At 42.6% G+C, this 23,635-nt stretch overlaps 2 protein-coding genes across 12 annotated transcripts in view; one reads left to right on the forward strand and one right to left on the reverse strand.

Annotated features, from left to right (window-relative positions):
* The window catches only part of SH3D19 (SH3 domain containing 19), a 180,117-nt gene that overhangs the window by 50,108 nt on the left and 106,374 nt on the right, over positions 1-23,635 (forward strand). The window contains exon 1 of one of the 10 annotated variants that reach the window (XM_082728105.1): positions 5,405-5,423. The exons of the other annotated variants lie outside the window; for them this stretch is intronic. The gene's annotated coding sequence lies outside the window, so the exon portion shown is untranslated. Of the gene's footprint in view, positions 1-5,404; positions 5,424-23,635 lie in introns of those variants that run through there. 10 annotated transcript variants of the gene reach the window in all.
* Positions 4,786-9,293, reverse strand: LOC309863360 (serine protease 48-like). 2 transcript variants are annotated; one of them, XM_082728138.1, is made up of 7 exons: positions 8,796-9,293; positions 8,615-8,653; positions 8,291-8,450; positions 6,549-6,829; positions 5,586-5,749; positions 5,132-5,386; positions 4,954-5,039 (listed from the first exon to the last, which is right to left on the reverse strand). In XM_082728138.1, exons 1-6 carry the CDS (start codon positions 8,845-8,847, stop codon positions 5,141-5,143), a joined length of 942 nt encoding a protein of 313 aa, XP_082584264.1. In that variant the 5' UTR covers positions 8,848-9,293; the 3' UTR covers positions 4,954-5,039; positions 5,132-5,140. The 2 variants fall into 2 exon arrangements, with proteins under 2 accessions (XP_082584265.1, XP_082584264.1); XM_082728139.1 differs by lacking the exon at positions 5,132-5,386 and having other exon boundaries at positions 4,786-5,039.

Consider the following 23,635-nt stretch of genomic DNA (forward strand, 5'->3'; position numbering starts at 1 on the left):
CTTCTTGGCCAGTACTCTGTATAGTTTCCCTCTTCCGTAGTCACCTTCTTCACGGGACTGATCCTGTTCTGAGCGCCATCCTACTTGGCCAGGGCCCTGCGGCCTGTGCATCAGTCAGTCCCTCTTTGCAAGAGCTGTTGGTCTTGTTCTTTTGATCACTAAGAGAAAAAATATTTCCCTTTTTCTATTTGTTTACTTGTTCTCATGCTAAAGGAATTCTTGCAATGGTTTTGACAACTGGTTTTCTATCGTCTATAGCTCTCATTTTGTTTTTCAGAAAATAAGATTTGATGCTTTCTGTTTGCAAGTCTCTATATTAGATGCTGCTAGAAGGTCAAGAACATGAATAGGATAACTGGGTATTTTCTCAAGGATGTTCTTATCTATTCAGGAAAAGTAAAGTTGTATATACCTAAATAATTACAAATGGAGCTAGGAGTATAGTAAGTGCAGATAACCAGGAAAAAGGGCAGTGTTATGTTGGCATAGTATAAAGACGAACCTTTAGTAGAGCCTTCTAACAGTGAGTGGAGGTAATCTGGTATAGTGAAAAGGGCCAGATCTTTTGAGTCAGACGGTCAAATGTTAGCTATGTGATCTTTGGCAAGTTACTTAACCCCTCTGAGCCTCAGTTGTGTTTAGTGTGTGTGTGTGTGTGTGTGTTTTGATTGGTGAAAGCAGAATTAGTAATCCCTTCTTGAATTGTTAGGAACTAAGTAAGATAATATATAAAGTGATAACAGGATACCTGGGTGGCACAGTCAGTTAAGCATTTGAGTCTTGGTTTTGGTTCAGGTTGTGATTTCAGGGTGATGAGGTTGAGCCCTGCATTGGGCTTCATGCTCAGCACAGAGTCTGCTTGGGATTCTTTCTCCCTCTTCCTCTGCCTCTCCCCTTTACCCCACTCTCATGCATGTACTTACACTCTTTCTCTAAAATAAAGAAATCCTTTTTTTTTTTTTTAAGGTTTTATTTATTCATTTGACAGAGAGACAGAGCACACAGCAGGGAGAGTGACAGGCAGAGGGAGAGGGAGAAGCAGGCTCCCCACTGAACAGGGAGCCCAGTGCGAGGCTACAGGACATGAGGATCATGACCTGAGCTGAAGGCAGATGCTTAACCGACTGAGCCACCCAGGTGCCCTAAAATAAATAAATCTTTAAAAGAGAAATAAATAAAGTGATCAGTGTACTAGCTAATATGGAGGAGGCATAAAGTAAATATAAATTCCTGCTACAGAGATGAGGTAAAGATGCCATGTCACCCAGAGAGTCCCCCTTAGGCAGGTATTTCACAGGCAATGTGACTTTGCACAAGTCCTCTCAATTTGGGGCCTTAGTTTTTTAGCTTCAGAAATTCAAGGTTTGTCAGATCACCTAGAATACATCAAGTTCAAGAGACGGACTCACTAAATTTTAAGAGACCTGTGTATGAGCCAGAATGTTTATTTGCATTGAGGGCTATTCCTTTCTGTTATTTGGAATTTTCCTTTTTCCTAACCAGGGCACATCTTGTTGATATGAGTAGGGACAAATTAGTAAGTGGGTGGTGGTTTGAAGAGACTTAGATCTGAATAAATGGAATTGGTTAATCTCATCTCATGAGCATTTCACTTATGAGGATGAAATATCCCTTCTTTATGAAAACTAGGTGAAAGAGTGCTTCTCCACAACAGAACATATTTTTCTAAATAAATGTGATGTTTATATTCGTCAAACTCAGAGTCTTTTTCCCCTTAATGGCCTAGGGTCTGATGAACTCATATAGTTATCCGGCTTTCGCTGCCTTGGATTCCATGCTGACCTTTCCCTTCGGATTATGGTCAGGGCCTTGTGCTGTTGATTAGATTTAAGCTTCTCACTTAACGATTTCACGCCTCTTACCTTGCTTTGACCTTATACCCAGATCTCCAAGTTCAGCTTATTAAAACACAGAGGCATGTATTTCCTGAAATTTTGGGAGGTTCTTTTTACAGATACTTACCTCATTCCATCTCGTGCATTATGTGTCAGTTTTTCTGCTAAGTGTCCATTTTTTTGGAGCGTCCTGGTGGGAAAGGGGGATGGTGCCTTGTAGTGGAAATAGGTGCATTTTACGTTCCCAGCAGTTACTCAACTTAGTTGATCTTCCAGTGCTGCTGTGTGAAGAAGGGTAAGGATCAGCTACTGGATCTGTTTGACAGAGAGAGATCACAAGCAGGCAGAGAGGCAGGCAGAGAGAGAGGAGGAATCAGGCTTCCCGCTGAGCAGAGAGCCCGATGCGGGGCTCGATCCCAGGACGCCCGATGCGGGGCTCGATCCCAGGACGCTGAGATCATGACCTGAGTCGAAGGCAGAGGCTTTAACCCACTGAGCCACCCAGGCGCCCCTGGATCTGTTCAATATAAGCAGACCTAGGCCTTGACTTGAGAGTTCTGTCAGGGAACTTGGAAGGTGCCTTTCAACAATTTATTTCCTGATCCTGAAACCTTTGCTCTCCTTGTTGGATTTCTTGGCTCTAGTATCTAGATCCATTGTCTTTTCTCACAACGTTATCTTTTATACTTAGAATCTCACATGTTTAGTGAGTTTATCTTTTGTCCGTTTTGTTAGTTATGTTAATGTGTCCCTGCTTGCCATTCCGTAGTGGTGTTGTCTGAAAAATAATCCTGAGGAAAGTTATTAACATGAATAGTGTCCCTTTGAGAATAAATTGTTATCATTCTTTGAATCCTGGTGGTACTTTGTATCATTTTTTCATTTAGAGAATTAATTTTTTTCAAAGTTATCATTTTCATATGTATGGAAAGCTTTTTAATGGCCCAGATTTAATTTACGTATCTTTAAGTAATTATCTTCACAGTTATTAATGAAAATTTTCCATTTAAAGCAATGATTTTATTGGTATTTAATGAAATTTGAGCAAGGGATGTATGTCCACTTTTTGTTGTGCATTCCACTGTCTTGCCAAACATCTACCAATTATATTTTAACTATCATTTGCCTAGTAATACAGAGAATCCTGTTATTATTTTAATTAGCTTGTTATGAAATCCATAAATTAAGTCAGCATTGGCCAGTGTCTGATCCCACGTTTGTTCGTTCTTTTTTTTTTTTTTTAAGATTTTATTTATTGCAACAGAGAGAGCACAAGCAGGGTGAGCAGCAGGTAGAGGGAGAAGCAGGCTCCCCACTGATCTGAGAAGGGAGCCCAATTTGTGTCTCAGTCCCAGGATACTGAAATCATGAGCGGAAGGCAGGGGCTTAACAAATTAAACCACTCACGCTCCCCTCAGATCCCATGTTCTTAACCACTCTTTGTATACCTGCCGAGGAAAAGGACACAGGTAAAGCACCCATAGATTTCTTACATGAAGACATGTTCTTAGACCACTCTTCAGTCAGGAAATTGTGAGTTGGAGATGTCTTTAATAAACACCTTCCCTTAACCCCAGGACACCTGAGAGTACAACCATGAAGTGCTTTCAGTGGGTGGGGGGAAGGCTCAGAGGGCATTCTTCTCTGAATATCTCTATTTAAACTCCTCCTCCCTCCATTTAATCCTCAACTACTAAATGCTGGTGAGTTTTAGCTTTCTAGCTCCTTAGGCCACACCCTTCCCTGACTCTATGGAAGGCACCCTTTAAAATCCGTGGCCCCAGCCATCCTTGCCTCCTGAAACTCAAACCTCGTTGATTCACTGTTTTAAAGACTAGAATACAGCAGGAGTGCCTGGGTGGCTTGGTTGGTTGAGCATCTGACCCTTGATCTCAGCTCAGGTCTTGATCTCCGGGTCATGAGTTCAAGCCCTGCTTTGGCCTCCATGCTGGGTATGGAGAAAGAATAAATAAATAAATAAATAAATGAAGACTAGAATACAGTAGAAGTAATGAGATGTCAGTTATGAGATTAGGTTATGAAAAGACCGTGGCTTCCATCTTGAATGCTCTCTTTTACTTTATCTTGGTTCATTTACTCTAGGGAAAGGTAGTTGCCATGAGACAGCCCTACGGAGATGTGTGAGTGACCTTAGAAGCAGATCCTCTGGAGCTGGTGCAGACCTATGAATGAGCTTGACAGCACTCCTTTTCTAGTTGAACTTTGAGATGACTGTGGCTGATACAGCAGCAGCCCCTTGAAAAAACCCTGAGTGGGAACTACCTGGCTAAGCCCTCCCTAGTTATGGACCCCAGACGCTGTGAGAGAATCAGTGTTGGGAGTTTTCTCAGCTAAGTTTTGGGGTGATTTGTTGCACAGGAATAACTAACACACTGCCCTCGGCTCTTCTTTCCTGCTGTGCTTCCACTGAAACCTCATCTTTTGACTCCTTGCTCATTCTTCAGAACCCAGTCTAGGCCCATATTGGATGATTTTCTTTTCTTTTCTTTTTTTTTTTTTTTTAAAGATTTTATTTATTTATTTGACAGATCACAAGTAGATGGAGAGGCAGGCAGAGAGAGAGAAAGAGGGAGGCAGGCAGAGAGAGAGAGGGAAGCAGGCTCCCTGCTGAGCAGAGAGCCCGATATGGGACTCGATCCCAGGACCCCGGGATCACAACCCAAGCTGAAGGCAGGGGGGTTACCCACTGAACCACCCAGGTGCCCCCCATATTGGATGATTTTCATCTGGAATTCAGCAAGGGAAAACCTACTAATTTCTCTGGACTCCAGTTTCTTTCTCTGTAGAGTATGGGATTGGTTGGGCCAGGTGATCTCCAGATCTTTTTCAGCCCTAAAGTTCTGTGCTTTGGGATTTCCCCAGGCACTGTCTCCAGTTTCATCAAAAGAATGAATATAAGAAATAACAGTTGGAATCAACCAAACTTTATTAACACTGGGGATCTTGTTTTCCAGGTTGACTTGGGGATAAAAGGCAACAGACACGTTAGGCTTATGGTGACTAGCAGAAATAGCAGAACTGCATCTGTCTTGGTGACTCCTCAAAATCTCTCATCAAAACTATCAACTTCTAGGAGCACCTAGGTGGCTCAGTCGTTAGGAATTCGATGTGATCTCCCCTCAGGTCTTGCTCGGTCATTGGGCTCCACACTGGGCATGGAGCCTATTTAAAAAACAAACAAAAGCCATCAACTTATTAGAATTTCCCGCCTTTTTTCCTCATTCTTAATTGTCACTTACTGTGGTTGTACTAACCTCAGCCACTTAAGGTAGCCCCAGGAAAATGAGAGGTAGAAGCATTACAGGGAGGAGCCCAGAGAAGTACAGACTGACGACAGCAGAAAAGTCAGTATGTGAAATGACTGACTTCTCAATCCAAGATTTATAGAAACTGATGTTTGTATATATTCCAGGATCATTGTTTTGGATGCAGTTTGACTCCCAGCTGACCACTCCTGCCAGGACCCAGAAATCCTCCACTCTACACGTCAGGGGATCACCTCTACTGCCCTGGGGGGAGAAGAAAGATGACTAAGCCTTGCACAGGGTAGACATAACTCTCCCGGTTGGTTAGTCAAGAACTGTGGAGTTAGGGCCTCTCCAGGCACTGCTGGATTCTCCCAGAGATTTCTGAAGATAAGAGACATGGAAGATAAGAGATATGGGGAAGGGGAGGGTTCTAGAAGGTGCCTACAGGATGGATTCTTACTATACACTGATCCGTCTGCCCCACTGGGAGCTTGGAGCAGATCATGGCTTCACTGATGATGGGCTTGATTCCACGCAGGTTTGCTTTCTGATAGTAGTCACTGCATGTCTGGAGATCCATAAGGGGCACTTCCAGCTCCTTCAGTATATAAGCCGGCTTCATATCTGTGAGAACAAAAACAATCAGAGCTGTCTTAAAAATGCAGGAAGCAACTTTCAGCTAGGGATAGAGAGTTCATGCCTCTGTTTTTCAGGGATTTCAGCTCTGCTTTTAAATATTCTGCCTCCATATCAGATGGCATTCTGCTTTCCAGTTCGGGAAATAGCTGAAGGGCTGAGTTCCCTGGGTCTGAACAGGGCAGAAGGCATTTGCTCCCACTCAGATGCCACAAATAACAGAAAATCTTGTGACTCAGGAAAACCCAAAACAATAACACAGAATGACCTCATTTGGCCTTGGAATATATTGTTATATTCCATAGAATACGAAGAGGTAGTAGATCTAGCAGACTCTGAAGAATGAAGACCGTTGATTCAGTCATGAAGTTCTACTCTCCTCTCCTGACTTGAGACTTGCTGAGGAGCCTTACTTTTTTTAATACATCTTCATGCCCGCTTCCCCTCTCCACCTAACCACATATACCACCCAGGTGCAGAGGGAAAGCTCTATTACATCTCAGACTGAGAGCTACCCTCTCCGGAAACTCATTGTCTTGTCTTTATCACTTTGAAGGTCTTAGCACTACTGCTAAACAAGAGCAGAGGCAGACACGAATAAGCAAGAGAGATTGCAGCAGAAGTATGAAAGCAAAGGGGAGGGAACAGGGTCAAGGAGAATTTGAAGTCTGTGGCGTGACAGATTAATTGCCTTGGAGAGTGCAGTATATGTGGAGCTAGGGCTGGGATAGGGAGCAGGGGTTAGAGAATGTCAGCTGAGGAAAGAGAGCTCAGAAAATCCACTTACCCTCATGTTGGTGCATTCCAGAATAGCCCCATCCAGTCACCCAGCAGGAGGTTGAGTTCTTGAGCTGTACTGCAGATGATGGGAGGCAGATGGGCAGGACAACAGGGGTAAAAGAAACTGGATAGGCCAGTTTTGCCACAGCGATGGCACTAGTTGTGTTTCCCTGGAGGTGAGGGTAGGGGATAATCCTGGACACAGGGATTGTCGTTGTTTTGGAGCTTGGGCGATCAGAGACCTGAAGTGACCCTACCAACACATGGTATTTTCTGGTGTCCTTAGACCTGAAAAGAGAAGCAGAGTGGGGGGACCATGAGTTTCTTGTGACTCTGTCATGGGGTGTCCCTGAAAACCCCAGTTCTGGAGGTTGCATTTTTCCTCTGATTCTTCGTAAGCTTTTGTTCCTTCACTAAGTATTGAGCATTTCCTGAGGATATGAATGAGACTTAGACATGATCTGGCCCTCACAGGACTGGTGGATTGTGTGCATGCGTGCGTGTCTGTGCACTGCGAGTGTATGTGAGAGAGGGGAGTGAGGAAGGGAGGGAAAGAAGATGGCCAAGCAACAGGCTAACAAGTACAGCCTTTTAAAGTGTGATGAATACTATGAAGAAAATGGGATTTTAAGTTAGAGAATAAAGGACAGGGGAAGAGTCTTTGGATTGGGCAATCAGGAAAGGTCTCACTAAAGAGATAAGTTCTCAACAGGGTCCCAAAAGACACGAGTTTCAGCCTTGAGGAGAGCTATCAGGAGAAGCATGTGAGACAGAGGGAATATAATGCAGACTGTGCAAAGACCTGGAGGGTGAGAAAGAACTTGGCAGTTTCTAGGAATCGAGGTGAACCTGGAGTAGAATGAGATGAGGTTGGGAAAATGAGCAGCCATCTGGTGATCCACAGCTTATTGGCCACAGTGAGGCAGCTGGCTTTTATTCTCTTGCCTAGGCATCCACTGAAGGATTTGAAGGAGGGAGTGACGGGATCTTACCTCTGACTTTTTGAAAAATCACTTTGTTATGTATATGAATCAAATAGCAAAACCTGTTACACTACTGCAGTGGTCTGGGGCCAGCTATACTGGAGTCAAAGTGTATTTTGGAAATAAAACTGACAGAATTGGCATATGGAGGGTGGGGGAGAGTGAGTTCATATTTCTGAGTATGGCTTGAGCAACAGGTTATGTTGTTGAATGAGACAGGGAAGATAGAAGTTGGTTTGGGGATGATGGTGGTGGTGAAATTGGAGCTCTGTCCTGCTCGTGTGACCTTTGAGGTACCAGTGAGACTTCCAGATGGAATTGGGGCAGAGCTAGAGCTTGGGGCTATTGATGTCCATGTGGGTGTTGCCAGCCAATATATGATATTTTAAACCATAGGAGAGAATGAGGTCACCTGGGGTGAGTGAAGAGGGCTCAAGATTGTGCGTGCAGAGTGGTGTGAACACGTGGCATGCTGGACAGGGAGGATTCCCCCCTCAGGGAGTATCTCCTTGGGTAGCTGCTGAGTTGGGGGCACAGGGGATAACTGTTATTAGGCATTCATTTCAGTCAAAGTGATTGTCAAATATGAAGATGCCTGAAATCTTAAGAGTAGTTGTATTGACTAGAGACCTAGGGCAGGAAACATTTGGACCCTCTTCTAAGGCACAGGGTACCATATCGGGCAGTGCAAGGTAAACTCCTAGCCCAGGACCTCCAGTCACCCGAGTCCCCTGACAGGTCTCTCTGAAGCAAGGCCCGCACTCACCGGAAGCAGCTTGCCACGGTCAGCACCCACTGCTTTGAGATGAGGGTGGCTGCACAGATGTGAAGCAGGCCCTGGCGGACGCTGACCTGCCAGGGCCACTGGCCCACGTTGGCCTCCCTGCCTGAGGCAATGCCAGATGAGACAGCAGGGCGCCCACAGACTGCCAACAAAGAGGAGAAAGGCATGGGAGATCTGCCCAGAGACCTGCTCTTCTGCCCCCACCCCTCTGCACTCCTTTCCCAAACCGGTGTCCTCTCTTCAGCTTGGCACAAATGCCTGTCACTTGGTCCACCCAGTCCTGCTGCACTGGCTGGGGCCTCTTACTTGACTTCAGGAGATTCTCTGGTTCCTCCTCACTGGCGCCTAGGGAGAGAAAAGGGGGTATGTGGGAGACACCCATGATGAATTCTTGTTGCCATAGGAGGTCCACAGCCCATGCCCTGAGCAGCTGTCCTGGGCTGAGCCCCTACCCCTGCCTAGGACTCTCATCACCCCAGGAACACACCTGGGATCCCCAGCAGAAGGGGCAGCAGGAAGACACAACCAGCTGGGCCCATGTCTTTTTTCCCCTCAGAATCAGCACTTCCTTCTTTCCGGACTCGGGCTCCCAGGGAGAGGCCAGCTGGGGAGCCGCCAGAGAAGGGGGTCAAGACCAGCTTCTCCTGCTTCACCTCCTCCTCTCCTTTGGTTTTCACAACACTCAGGCACTGACAGGACCAGACTTGGATGAAAGTAGAGTTTCAGGACCCAGGGGGAGGAGCTGGGGCCTGAGGCGCCCCCTGCTGTGCAGGAGAGCAGGATGTCTGGGGTTCTGCCAATAGGAAGAGGGGCAAGTTGGGGTGGGCACCAGAGGGAGCTGGGCTCAGTAAGTGCAGTGATCCCGGTGTGGAGCAAGGCCAGGCTCGCAGTCCTCCTTCTGTCCAGCCTGCCACATCTCAGGGACTTGCCCTACTTGCTCTGCTGTAATTACCCTCTGGCCAAAGGTGAACCAACCTGGGGCGGATCCCTGAGCTTGGATCCCAAAGGGCTGTGCCCTAAGTCCTTGGCCTCCTGACCCGTTACAGAACTGACAAGAGAAAATAAAGAAAAGGAAATAAGCCAGTCAGATAGCTGACCAGTATTTTCTGCTTTGTCTCTTTCCCCTTTTTGTGGCGGTTTACCTGTTGTAATTTGTCCTTGGCCTTCCTAAAGCAGCAAATATTTATTAGATCTGTATGATGCACAAGGTAATATGCTAAATATGGCAGAATGTATAAAGAAGCATGAATTGTGGGGGCTCCTTGCCTTCAAGGGGCTGGCAATCTAGTTGGAGAGAAGTGGAATAAGGATGTAACTCAGGAGGTTTTTATTTATAATTGATCTCCTATTCATTAAAAAAAGAGAGCCAGGGGCTCTAAAATCTGAATGGGCTTGGATATGGCACATAACCAACATACTGAGCAAATGTTGGTTGCTGTTTTCAAAACCATGGTGAGGAGGTTGAGGATGATGTTGACACAGTTATTTAGGCTCTTTAATTCCAGAGCTGGTGCTTGGCACAGGAGGGCAGTGTGGGTACAGTAAAAATGAGTGCAATTAGAAGGTCTACAGAAATCGGGGGTGGGAGGAATTTTTACTTATAAAAAATCAAGCATGGGATTATTAAAATTGAGAATTAATTTAACTTGAGACCAAAGGAGAAAAGGATGAGCTATATAGTTCACATCACCTGAAGCATATCAATGAGCATAATCAGACCCTGTAGTCAGGAGGTGACTTTCTCCGCCTTGGCAATAAATTCAATGAGTTTGTTAGAATATTATAAAAAGTGCAGGGGTTAATGTAACAAGAAGTTTTCTAGAGGACTGAGAAACACACCTTGGTTTTTATATTCCCTTAATACACGCTAATGCCATCATTCTGAATCACGATTAAGGGATTTCTGTGAAGAACTAAACTAACTTAAATGAAGTATTTATTTTTCTTGTTATGTAACTTGAAACAAAAGTAGAATTTAGAGTAGATGCCTCTTTCCTCTTTCAAGTACCAGTTTTTCCAGCTGTGCTTTGGCGAGGTCTGTATTTTCTAGACACCCTTCAGACTGTCTTGACATTTTATTGACATTTTATTTAATTGACTAAGGAACCTGGCTTGTATTTCTGTCTCTATGAGAGCCTCTCTCAGCTTTGTTTGGTTATGGGCTGCAGGAAGACAGGTGAGGAGGACAGTTCCGGGACCAAATAAAAGTACCAAAGATCTCAACACACAAAGTTTCATCTCCCCTATTCAGAAGGGAATGGATAAGGTATGTCCTCCCCAATGCCAGACAAAAGCCCCAGACACCCTCTCTCCCTGGACAGCCGAGGGCATCTCAGGCCCCAGCTCCCCCCTGGGTCTTGCAGCCATACTTCTGAAGTCTGGTCCTTCAGTGCCTGGCCCTAGGTGAAATGGATAGAAAGCAAAAATTATTTTAGCCGTGATGCCCAGAAGTTTGACACTAGTATTAGGATACTAATGTGTATAATTAATAATGTAGGCACATTACAAATTGGAGAGAGGGAGAAGGGCAGTTTAAAGTCTTTGTTTATAGTTAAGGTTGTACTTCTAGTTTACAAAGAGAATAAACTTTTTTTTTTTTAAGATTTTATTTATTTATTTGACAGAGAGAAGTCAAAAGTAGGCAGAGAGGCAGGCAGAGAGAGAGAGAGAGGAAGCAGGCTCCCTGCTGAGCAGAGAGCCTGATGCGGGGCTCGATCCCAGAACCCTGAGATCATGACCTGAGCCAAAGGCAGAGGCTTAACCCACTGAGCCACCCAGGTGCCCAAGAATAAACTTTTGTCTAGCAGTGTTAACATTGATTTCTCAGTAGGTTAGCGTGTGATCAGTTACTGGAGCTCGACACTATTTTCCATTTGCCTAACATTTTCCTCCACATGGTGATTGGGAAGGTTTTCATTTCTGTTTTATAGATGAGCAAACAGAGGACCTTAGAGGTTAACTGATTTAAGTAGCTGTATTACTGTGCACTACAAACCTGGGAATTGCTTTCATTTCCTAGTGTACAATAGTAGTCCCCCTTCTTATCCCTGGGGCATGTTTTCTGAGACTCCCAGTGGAGGCCCGAAACCACAGATAGTACCAAACCCTATATGTACTGTTTTTCCTACATGTACATTCCTGGGATAAAGTTTAATTAATACGTTAGGCATAGTAGGAGATTACCCACAATACCTAATAGTAACTAAAACTGTTATAACACAATGCTCTAATAAAAGTTATGTGAATGTGGCCTCTTTCAAAATGTCTTACTGTACTATATCTACCTTCTTGTGATGCTGTGAGATGATAAAATGCCTGTGTGCTTAGGTAAAGTGAGGTGAGTGATGTAGGATTTGGGACCTAGTAGGTTAGACTAGTACAGACCTTCTGATGACATCTGCTTCTGGACCACGGTGGACCAGGGGTGACTGAAACTGTGGAAAGCGAAAATGTGGCTAAGCGGGGGACTACTGTAATCAGATTCACATCCAAATCTCCTGATTCCTTGTCTGGTAATCTTTCCCTGCATGCTACGGCAGTCTCCCAAGTCCAGGAGACATTGTTTATTTATTCAGTGATCATTTTTTCATTGTCCATGCCAGACAGTGTTCTGGAATAGGAGGAGTAACAACATGGAAAAAGCCTCTGTCCTCATGGAGCTTATATTGCAGTTTTAGATCATGACAAATGCTTTGGGCAGAAAAATAGAATAGGAAAGGGATGCTGTGGTGGAGCTGTGGTGACTTTTAAATAATGGTGGTCAGGGAAGACATCACTGAGGTAATTTCTGAGCAGGTGTTGGAGGAAAGAGAGGCATTGAGCCAGTGGTCGCCTGAGGGAAGAGGAGTTGAAGCACGAATGATAGCAGTACAAAGCCCCCCGAGGCAGGGGTATATTTGGGCGTTTGAGAAACACTGAAACTAGAGCAGAGTGCGTGCGGGGTGCCAGTAGTAGGAAATGAGGTCAGACAGGGAGTGAGCCAGACCGAGTAGGTCCTCATGGGGTGAGGACTTGGGCTTTTATTCTTGGTAGAATGGGAAGATTTTGGTCTGACTTTTAAATGGATCACAGTGACTACTAGGTTGAGAATGGTGAGGGGTAGAAGCAGGGAAACAGTTAGAAAACTGTTGCAATAAATTGGGCAGGAGGTAATGATGACTTTGGACCAGAGCTGTGAGGGCAAAGTGGTAAAAAGTGGTAGATCTTGGGGGCACCTGCATGGCTCAGTCAGTTACATGTCTGCCTCCAGTGTAGGTCGTGATCAAGCCCCACATTGACTCCCTCCTCAGCAGGGAGCCTGCTTCTCACTCTCCTGCTCCCCCTGCTTATGATCTCTTTCTCTCTATCAAACAGATAAACAAAATCTTTAATTTTTCGACCTGGGCCCCTGGAACTGTGGAATAACCACTTACTAAGATGGAGTACACTGTAAGACCTGGTTTTTAGGGAGTAGATAGGAAATTCATTTATGGGCAGGTTGAGTTTAAGATGCTTGATGGATGTCCAGCCGGAAATGTCTGCTAGGCTATTGAATATATAAATGTGGAATCAGGAGATTGCCACAAACTGAAGGGCTGGATTAGGGTGTCACCGGCCCGCCAAAGTATTTAAAGCCTTTGAATGAGATAAGGTCACCTAGGGAATGAGTAGAAATGGAGCCCATTATGAGTTTCAAGGATTGACCACACCAAAGTTCAGATGAGATAAACAGGAACCAGTAAGAGACTTGAGAGGATAGCATGAGTTAGGCAGAGAACTGCTAGTAGTCTTCTGGTCGGCAGGTGAAGAATGTGTTTCAGGGAGGAGGAGGTGATTGGCTGCCAAGTGCTGCAGACAATGAAGAACTGACCATTGAATTTAGCCTCATGGACGGATTCTGTTGAAGGAGGTTATCAAGTGGACATGACTGTCCGTTGACCCATGAACTGGACCTGGGCATTTAGAGGTTCCTTACCCCCTCCTCTGTTCTTGGAATGTGGGTTCCATTTGCCTTTCATATTCCTAGAGACTTTCCAAAGACACATCCCTGAGACAGTGATGTGGTGCTAAGACTGTCCAGACAGTATATGTGACTAGCCCAGTTAAGGCCTCTGTGTAGTTCTAATATTTGGCAGGTGAGGATAGATATCTAGTTGTCTTGGTGGCTGCCCAAAACAAGCCTTGTGTAAATTCCCTTCCTTATCAAACTACCAGTCTGGAAGTGGCCTGCTTCTTTCTTTGGTCTCTCCCTACCCTCTGTTTCAGATCACCCCTGGGAAGCTCCCAAGGTGCTTGCAAACCAACAGATTCAAGACAGAAAGGAGAAGAATTTGAGACAGAAAATAAGGCAATTTTTTTTTTAAAGATTTTATTTATTTATTTGACAGAGAGAAATCACAAGTAGGCAGAGAGGCAGGCAGAGAGAGAGAGAGGAGGAAACAGGCTCCCTGCTGAGCAGAGAGCCCGATGCGGGACTCGATCCCAGGACCCTGAGATCATGACCTGAGCCGAAGGCAGCGGCTTAACCACTGAGCCACCCAGGCGCCCCGGCAATTTTTTTAAAGTTGTTTTACTGTTAAGAGAAATTGAGAAATTGGGACGCCTGGGTGGCTCAGTTGGTTAAGCACCATGCTTGCAGGGTCCTGGGGTGGAGTCTCACATCAGGCTCCCTGCTTCTCCCTCTGTCTCTTCCACTCTCCCTGCTTGTATGTGCTTGCTCACTCTCTCTTTGACAAATAAATAAAATCTTTGGGAAAAAAGAGAAATTGAGAAACAGCTGGCAGAAGAGCCTAGGTGGTACAATTTTTTGTTCTTGCTCTAAGATGGGAGAAATTATTTCATGTTTGTGTGCTAATGGAATTACCTAGAAGAGGGAGAAATTGATGCAGGAGAGAAAGCAGGAGAATCGCTGCATTGTCCTTGAGCAGACAGGAGGGGACTGAACCTAACCGTCAGCTGGGGTGTGAGGATGCTTAGATTGGAGCACAGACAGGTCTTTTGTACAACAGGAAGAAAAGTAAGTATGTGAATACAGATGCCGTTTGGTAGGAGATGTGGTGGTAGAAGTTCTCTGCTGATGGTTTCCATTTCCTCAGTGGGAGAGAAATCATCTGTTGAGAGTGAGGACAGGAAGGGAAGTATTGAGGACCCAAAAAGAGGGAGTGAACTAGTCATCCACAAGTGTGGGAGATGAATGGGCCAGAGAAAGAATAGTGTGACTGCTGCACAGCAGAAAGCGTCCACTGGCATTTGAAGTGAAATTGCCAGACTTATGTTGTTCACAGGTAGTGTTTGGCAACATGGGTGGAGGCATAGAGAGGCAGAGTGGTGGCGGTACCCAGGCCAAGGTTCTCTAAGTGAGTACAATGACGGGGCCAGGAAAGGGAGTGATGATAATGAGAAATCATAAACTTAAGCTGGGAAGGAGGGAAATAAGGAATGAGGGGACTGTAGAGAGGACAGCAAGGCAAAAATCAGTGAGTTATATATCTTTTTTTTTTTTTAAAGATTTTGTTTTAATTTATTTATTCGACAGAGAGAGATCACAAGTAGGCAGAGAGGCAGGCAGAGAGAGAGGAGGAAGCAGGCTCCCTGCTGAGCACAGAGCCCGATGCGGGACTCGATCCCAGGACCCTGAGATCATGACCTGAGCCAAAGGCAGCGGCTTAACCCACTGAGCCACCCAGGCGCCCAGTGAGTTATATATCTTAATGGGGTTGAAAATTATTGGAATTGGCTTTCTTGCTCTCAGGTGTGTGGGAAAGACAGTTAAGTGTGCTGGGAAAGTGAGATGCTTGAGGTTGAGGTCACGGAGAAGATGCAGTTATTGGTGATAAGAAGGCCGGGGAAGATCACGGAGGTAGCATCTGAGATCGGGTGATAGATCATTTAGTCCTGATGGTAGAGTATGGCGGGAGAGGGCCTAGACATCAGAGAGAACTGTCAGAAGCACAGAGAGGCCTCTGGCTGTCCTTTCTTTTACTTTTCTGAGACTTTCCAAGTACGGGTCTGAACACCAAGACCCCAGGCTTAAGGGCCACTGAAACTTGAGGCTGGGATGCGTCCCTCAGTCCTCTTTGTTGACCAAGCCTCGCCTAGCGATTCAGCTCAAAAACCACTGTTTTCTTTGGCCACAGTTCCCCATTTGGTTCCCAAAACCATCATGGGAGACTTGACGTTAGATCTGGTGCTCCTGTGACCAGAGCAGAACGCCCTTTTTCTCCAGGCTGTCAGATGGAAAGAAATCTAGAGTTAACAATTATTATTAAAATCCTACTAAGTCTGGCTCCCTCTTCTGTTGCATGCGAGGCATAATATATAGTTGGTTTTTTTCTTTAAAATTATTGAAAAAATTTGAACTGTCGAGAAATGAAGATACGGAGTAAAATAGAAAGTTTGCCTCCTCGCCCTCTTTACTTCTAGCACCTCTTGGGTGCTTTTCTGAGCATCGCTCCAGATGTCTTTCTTTCTTTTTCTGCCTGTGCATGTATATTTGTGCGGCTTCTGTGTATACATATCTCTGTGTGTATGTGTGTGTGTGAATACATCACAGAAAAGTGGAAGTATTCTACATGCAATTTACCTTTCTCCCTCAGGTCCTTCCATACCAACATATACTGAGCTGAAGACTTTTCTTTAGCTCAGCTGCATAACATTACACAATGCAGAAGTAGAGCATGACTTTAAATTCATATGCACTGATGGAAACTTAGTGTTTATTTTTTGCTATTATAAATTACGCTGTAGACTATGCTAAGGAATATCTGTGTTCTTGGGTACGCTTCGGTGTGAATTGCTCTTACATGGAATTACTAAAGAAATTACCTAGTTTTTTGTTTTTTGATTTTTAAATTTATTTATTTGAGAGAGAGTCAGTGAGAGAGCGTGAGAGGGGAAAAGGTCAGAGGGAGAAGCAGACTCCCCGTGGAGCTGGGAGCCCGATGCAGGACTCCGTGGATCATGACTTGAACCGAAGGCAATTGCTTAACCAACTGAGCCACCCAGGTGCCCAGAAAATACCTAGCGTTTTAAGTCTGATCTCTGTTGCTAAATTGTCTTTCACAAAGATGGTACCGAGTTCTAGTTCTAGTGACTGAGAGCATCCCTTTTCCTGCCTCCTCATTCATACTCATTGTTGATTTCCTCAGCTCCTCCACAGTAGCTCATCTGATGGGACTATTAGGAGAAAACATTTTCACTAAACAATTTGGAGGGAGTAACTGAAATTGGGAATAAGAAAAATAAGAAGATATTTTATTCTTATTCCTTATGCAGGGGATGGAATATTAATACTTCTCCAAATTCTAAGGCTGAGCTTAAACAGAGAGGGCCTTAACTGAATTTTTAAAGAGGAAAGTGATCAGAGGCAAGGCTGGAGAGTAATGGAAGCTATCATAATAAAAGAGCAGACTTGATTTCTGTTTTGTCCTTGAAAATGTTGTTTTCAAAAATCTTTTTTTTTTTAAAGTTTATAAAGATTTCTAGTTCTCTGGTAAACCCTTATAAATCATTGATTCCAGGTTTTATCGGAGTTGAATTCTGAGTTTGTAGTGACTGAATTGGAAAGAAATTTTATATGAAGTTTTATTTATTCTACTTGATCGTGTTTTCAAAGTTTTGGCCTTTTTTGGAAGGAGAAACCTCTAATGGTTCATATTTAAGATTTAGTACTGCTTTTTCATTTTCTCATGCTTATTATTCTATATAGAAATTCATATTTATGATCTCCCTCCAGTTAAAAGATATTTATTATTGATGCCTTATAACTGATAATTTCTTCAGAGAAACATTTGAAAACAAGTTTTAGGTATGAAACTAGAAGAGCTAAGTAAATTCTTTTTCTTTTATTTAACCAAGAAAATATTTTTAAATGTTATGGATGTAATGAGTGTATATCTAGGACAAAGCATATGTATAGACTCTGAAAATATGCCCGAGTGTATGTATGTTTCGGATAACTTGATTGTGAATTCAAACCTGTCAGCAAAATAATTACATACCCTTGAGTGCTCTATAGTTGGGCTTTCACATAAGTACACATCTGTTTAAAACTTGAAACAATCTTTTAATACCCACTTAACTGTTTTTGAGGCTTACTTTATGTCTTTGATGAGAAGACAATAGAAAAGTAACAGATGGCCAACAAGGATATTAAATTGACAGGAAAGCAACTTAGTTTAGTTACTTTAGTTCCTGAGTTAAAGATTGGAATTAAAACAGTATAAAGTCACTTTAAGAAAGTCCTGGGACTTTGTTTCCCCTGAAGTCTTTTGCTTGTGATTTGTCTCCATTTGTTTTGTTGTTGTTGTTGTTTGTTTGTTTGTTTTGTTTTTATAAGCCCTGGTGGTGGGTGGGGTGGGGTGAAAAAGGGAAGAAGAAAAAGATGGATTTGAACCCCTCTTTATACCAAAGTCAATGCTATTTCTGCTTCTCTGAGTCTGTTCCCCATGCCCCCAAGATTTTATTTATTTATTTGACAGAGAAAGAGAACACAAGTAGGCAGAGAGGCAGGCAGAGACATAGGAGGAAGCAGGCTCTCCACTGAGCGGAGATCCCAGATGCAAGGCTCGATCCCAGGACCCTGGGATCATGACCTGAGCTGAAGGCAGAGGCTTAATCCACTGAGCCACCCAAGTGCCCCCCGAGTCTGTGTTCTGTTGACCTTTATCACTAGAAGAAATTCTCAATGCTCAAAGCAGTTTTTTCTAATCTTCAATCTAAATATGCTACTGACTGAATTATGCATGTTTGAACATGTAGAAAGATTTTCTTGTTAAATTAAGTTTAATCTTATACTTAATGTTCCCTATTATATGGGGAGAACTTTGAAGCAAGGATCTGAAATCAAATGACACTAATGCTTCCTAATGAGAGAAATCTCTATTCTGTGTTAATTAAAAATATATTGGCTGGACGTCTAGTCAGCTGAGCTTAATTCTCAGCACTCAGGTGCTGAACATTATGGAAAAAACACTTTGTCCAATTCAGAAATAGCTAGATTTTTTTCATACTTTCATTAGGAAAAATTAAAAAATGAAAGTAAGAAAATAATTTAAAACTATATTACAGTTGGACAATACAAAGTAAAGAAACATGGCAGTTTCTGATATGGCTGGAGGCAGGGTGGTTTTTGTGATCATACTTCAGGTTTTGCTTCCTATTGTTTGGCTGCCATTGGGGCATTTAAGAATACATGTTTATTGCAGTCTCAGTATTGAACATAAGAAAATAAGAACAATCATACTGCCTTTTCTCCCCATAAATGCCAAGTAACTCTAATGAGCTATAAGAAAATGATACCACTTCTACATAGCATTACATTAGTTTCCTAGAAGTAAATAATTTAATATAGTCACACTATATGCAATATATCCTAGATTTGACTCTTGTTTTATTAAATCCATATAAAACGAATCCATCTGTTCATACATGCATCAGGGTTATAGAGTTGTACAATTAAAACAGGTTGGAAGGGCTGGAGATAGCAGCAAGGATTGATTCCAAATGGGCATAAAGCATCTTTTTAGGGTGGTGGTAATGTTCTAAAATGACTGATGATTGCACAGATCTGCAATCTGTGAATTTACTAAAAACTGTTGAATTGTGTACTGCAAACAGGTAAATTTTATGGCATGTAAATAATATTTCAATAAAGCTATTGATTTTTTGTTTTTAAATGAAAAGGAAGATATGTGACCATAGCCGACCTCAGGAGACATAGGACATCTAAAAAGACAGTTATTACTGATGGAATAGAGAAAATAGTTAACGAGCTACCCTCCCTTTTCTCTCCTTCAAGTTTACAAGGTAATTCAACCACACCTTTAAGAAACAGGTGATCGCAGTGCGATTTTCAACTGTTTCAGAACGCAGAAAATGAAGGAAAATTTCCAAATTCCTTATTATGAAGGGAAAATAACATTAATATTGAAACAAGGAAGAGGTATGTTTCCTGAAAGAAAACCAGAGATCAGTTTTGGGTGTGAATATTGAAGCAAAAATCTTTGGAAGAAAAATTGTAATGCAGTATCACCTTTGAAAAGCAATACACACAACAGCAGTTTGGTGTTGAACAGTTTGGGCTCTGGAGCAGGATTGGTTTGGAATCCCACCTCTAGCTCCATGACCTTAGCAAAGTAACTGAACTTCTTCCTTTCCCATCAGTAAATAAGAGAACTTCCTTCATAGAGTTCGTGGGAAGCCGAGTGAGTAAAGCACTTTAGGTAAGTCCTGGCAATAAATGTTGAATAGGATAATAACCACACAGTTTATTAAAAATTATAAATGTGTCAACATATGGTCATTTCTCTACTGTTGACCATGTGGACTTGCTATTGTAAAGGATAGTGCAATTAAATGTTTTCATATGGGTATTTCCCTCACTTTTCTATTCCTGAGGGTAGATTTCTAGAAGTAGAATTTTGGAGGAAAAGCTATAAACTTTAAAGCCCCAAATAGCTCTCCGGAAAGATTGTACCCATTCCTACAGGTGGTAGGTAAGAGGGTCTCTCTACACTACTCAAAGCACTATTGAGCATCATCATCGAAAAGAAAATCTTAGGTAATGTGATAAGCCCAAAATAGAAAGTAACTCAGTTCATAGCCTTCAAATATTGAGAGCATAGAACAAAACCTTAATTCAGAATGTTATCACAAAGCACCTGAAACTCTGAGAAATAAAATATTGTCAGTGCTCCTTAGATGAATACCTGGAGTTGGGGTTTCCTTTCACATTCAGATATTAACATGATGTTAGGATATTTGCCTTTTGTAACTTTGCTTCAAGCGACTTAGTTTGATGGAGAAATTTTCCGAAAAACATCGGTTAAAAAATAATCTGCTGAGATGCCTGGGTGGCTCAGGGCTTGGGTCATGATCTTAGGTTCCCTGGATTGAGCCCCACATCTGGGAGTCTGCTCAGTGAGGAGTCTGTTTCTCCCTCTGTCTCTGTCCCCCCCCCCCCCAACTCATGCTTGCTCCCTGCCTCAAATAAATAAATAAAATATTAAAAAAAAAATAATCTACCCAAAACAGTGCCACCAGGGAAAAACTGTTTGTAGCCCTTTTTTCTCTGTCTTCAAGATGGTTATAAAATCCTGTTGTTCCTTCTCCAGTTAAATCCATCCCAGTTTTTAAATTCTTTGGGAAGTGAGAATGGGTCAAGTCCCAGTGAAAAACTCATAAGCCAAATTGGGCCAATGCAAATCCATTCTGTTCAATTTGAATTTAGATGACTTCAGCTAGATCAAACCAGGAACTTCTATGATCTTTTATAGGGAATGTGTGTGTCTTCCTCAAGAACATCTAAAAGGGGGGTGCCTGGGTGGCTCAGTGGGTTAAAGCCTCTGCCTTCGGCTCAGGTCATGATCTCAGGGTCCTGGGATCGAGCACCGCATCGGGCTCTCTGCTGAACAGGGAGCCTGCTTCCCCCTCTCTCTCTGCCTGCTTCTCTGCCTACTTGTGATATCTGTCTGTCAAATAAATAAATAAAATCTTTAAAAAAAAAAAAAAGAACATCTAAAAGGGCTCTGGGTATAGTCACCACTAAAAGCTAGGAAGGTAGAAATAACTCATCTGTGTCCTAGATTTGTTCTCTGAAAACGTGGCACTGCTAAGGGAGGATTCCCTTTTCCTGTATTAAAACATTCACCTGAAATCTTAACAAATAGTGACATCCCTTTACATTTCCCCTAAAAAACAAATTAATAGAGGACTGTGTCTTGTTACACTATTTATTCAGGATTTGAGCAAATTAATGTTAATATACTAATGAGTTTAAAGACTAAATCAGAAAGGTCAGTAGTGATGAAAACTGCTTAGCAATTTAATTATTATTATTATTTTAAAAAAACTTTATTTGAGAGAGGGCAGAGCAAGAGAGAACGAGAGCACAAGCGTGTGAGGGAGGAAGATGCAGACTCCTCACTGTGTAGGGAGCCCGATGCAGGCCTCGATCCCAGGACCCTGAGATCATAACCTGAGCCAAAGGCAGAGGCTTAACCGACTGAGCCACCTAGGTGCCCTGCAATTTATTCTTATTTGTGCTTGGATTCTGTACAGTAGAGATTGCTTGCCTGTGACCTGTCGGTTTTGCTATGGCTGTGCTTTAGAGACAGCCACACCTATTGGCACTTGGTTAACATTTCAGTTCAACACTGGAGACACTTTTTCTGTACAGATTAATTATTTTAAATTAGGTGGCAAGATTGAGAGGCTGCCATAGTTCTGATGTCTATTTGCATCTTATACTTTCCCAGAACATACATTTCCCTTGACATGTCTATCTTATGGTCTCTGACTATAACGTGGTAGTGTCAAGCCCTTTAAAAATAAGCATTGGGTTTATGGTTTTTTTTTTTTAAGATTTTATTTATTTACTTATTTGTCAGAGAGAGAGCGAGCGAGAGCGAGCACAGGCAGACAGAATGGCAGGCAGAGTCAGAGGGAGAAGCAGGCTCCCTGCAGAGCAAGGATCCCGATGTGGGACTGGATCCCAGGACGCTGGGATCATGACCTGAGCCAAAGGCAGCTGCTTAACCAACTGAGCCACCCAGGCGTCCCACATTGGGTTTATGTTTAAAACTCATTTTTAATATTCTTGGTTTTTTTTTAAAGATAATTCTGAGAAGAAGCCATTCCTGGGATCCTCAAATGTTGAAAGCAACAATGGAGAATCAGATAATTATAGCATCGTCCTTTCCTGACTTTGTTGCAGTTCTGTTTTCCTTGGACTAATTTGAATGTTGAGCTTTCCTTATACATGCTGTCAGGGTTTTGACCCAATTTCTCTAAAATCTAAAGGTACAGTTCCCCCAAACTCATGTATTAGCTTGTCTTTGAGTTAAACAAAACCCGTCTGCAGTTTCATTTTTCAGACTCTGGTGTCACGGTAAGATGTGTGTGTCTTGTTTGCTCTAGACCCTTGAAGGTCAAATCAGCCATTGATTCCTAGTTACTAAGTTCAGGAGCTGAAAGCTATTTCACTAACCCGCAAAAAATCACTTAGCCTCCCTACCAATCAGCGCCTGCTACTGCTCTGAAAAAGTATATGTTATACCTTAGAAATTCAGTTTCAAAATGAGGCTTGAAAATTGTGGATTATTTCATTCCTCAAAAAGGACATACATGGAAATGCACTCCCTGTTCGGTTCTTGCTCTGGCAAGGATTGGAAAATCTCTCTGTTTATAGTCTATCTCCTTTTTAGCAGCTATTCTCAAGCCACATCAGTCTTCCCTGAGCTTAGAGCAACGAAAAGCAATTTTCCTTAGTGCTCAGGGAAAGAATAACAGATTGAGAATTTTTGAATGTTCAGCTTTTCTCCAACAGTTGTCCTGCATTGACTTAGGGAATAGCCTTGGAAACACATGGGACAGATCCAATGTTTCATGTTGTGTTTCAGTCTTTCAAAATAATAACATTAATGATTGCCATTTGTCCACCTCTTGTCCTTATATGACTTAATTTCTGCCAGTAGGTAACACAATATGAATGCCTAAAACAGTTGAGAACTTCTGTTGTCAGTGACATCCTCACTAGAGACTGGAATCACTTTATTTACTGCCATGTTTGTTGAGGGTCTGTGACATCAGTTTATACATTTCCTCTCCCACATCTTAATAGTATTCACGGAGTGAATTAGAAATGGGACATTGTTTTTTCCTTTTTTTCTTTTTCTTCAATTTATTTTCTCCTTTTATAGTATAAAGTCTCACCTTTTTATTTACTATTATACTTTTAAATTTGATCATATCAGAGTATGCTCTCTATCTAGATATAAAATGATTTTTCTTAATAAGTATTTGGACACAGATTACTAAAAGTATAAAAATTCCTAATTGCACATTTATTTGCTCTTAATTGATTAACATCATAAAGATCAAGGAGAGAGAACTAGTAAGAGCTCTTTCCCTTTTACAATGGTGTCTATTTCTTGGGAAATGGAAGACAAATTTGGGTGTATTTTTTTTTAAGATTTTTATTTATTTATTTGACAGAGACACAACGAGGGAGGGAACGCAAGTAGGGGGAGTGGGAGAAGGAGAAGCAGGCTTCCCACCGACCAGGGAGTTCCTAAGCAGGGAGCCCAGTGCAGGGCTCAGTCCTGGGACCCTGGAATCATGACCTGAGCCAAAGGCAGACGCTTAACGACTGAGTCACCCAGATGCCTCAGAAGTTTGGGTTTATTCTGTTCTCTCTGAATCTTTTTATAGTTTGTTTAATAGGAGTATTTCTAGGATTATCACTGTGTTTGTTACTTGGAATTATTATTGGGAAATTTTTTCTGTTTATTCTGTTTTCCCTCTTGATTCCTGCAGCTTTGTTAGTTGTACTGCCAATGCCAAATCTAG

Source organism: Mustela nivalis (genome assembly GCF_964662115.1).
Source record: "Mustela nivalis genome assembly, chromosome: 4".
Classification (NCBI taxonomy): domain Eukaryota; kingdom Metazoa; phylum Chordata; class Mammalia; order Carnivora; family Mustelidae; genus Mustela; species Mustela nivalis.

Bases quoted from the DNA above. Each gene is read 5' to 3' on its own strand.
- LOC309863360 (XM_082728138.1), bottom strand. From the start codon at position 8,847: ATGGGCCCAGCTGGTTGTGTCTTCCTGCTGCCCCTTCTGCTGGGGATC. The intron at 8,451-8,614 runs GTAAGAGGCCCC...CTTTGTTGGCAG, and splicing joins AGAGAATCTCCTGAAGTCAA to TCTGTGGGCGCCCTGCTGTC. The intron at 5,387-5,585 runs GTAAGAATCCAT...TTCTCCCCCCAG, and splicing joins GGCAGACGGATCAGTGTATA to GGCAGTAGAGGTGATCCCCT.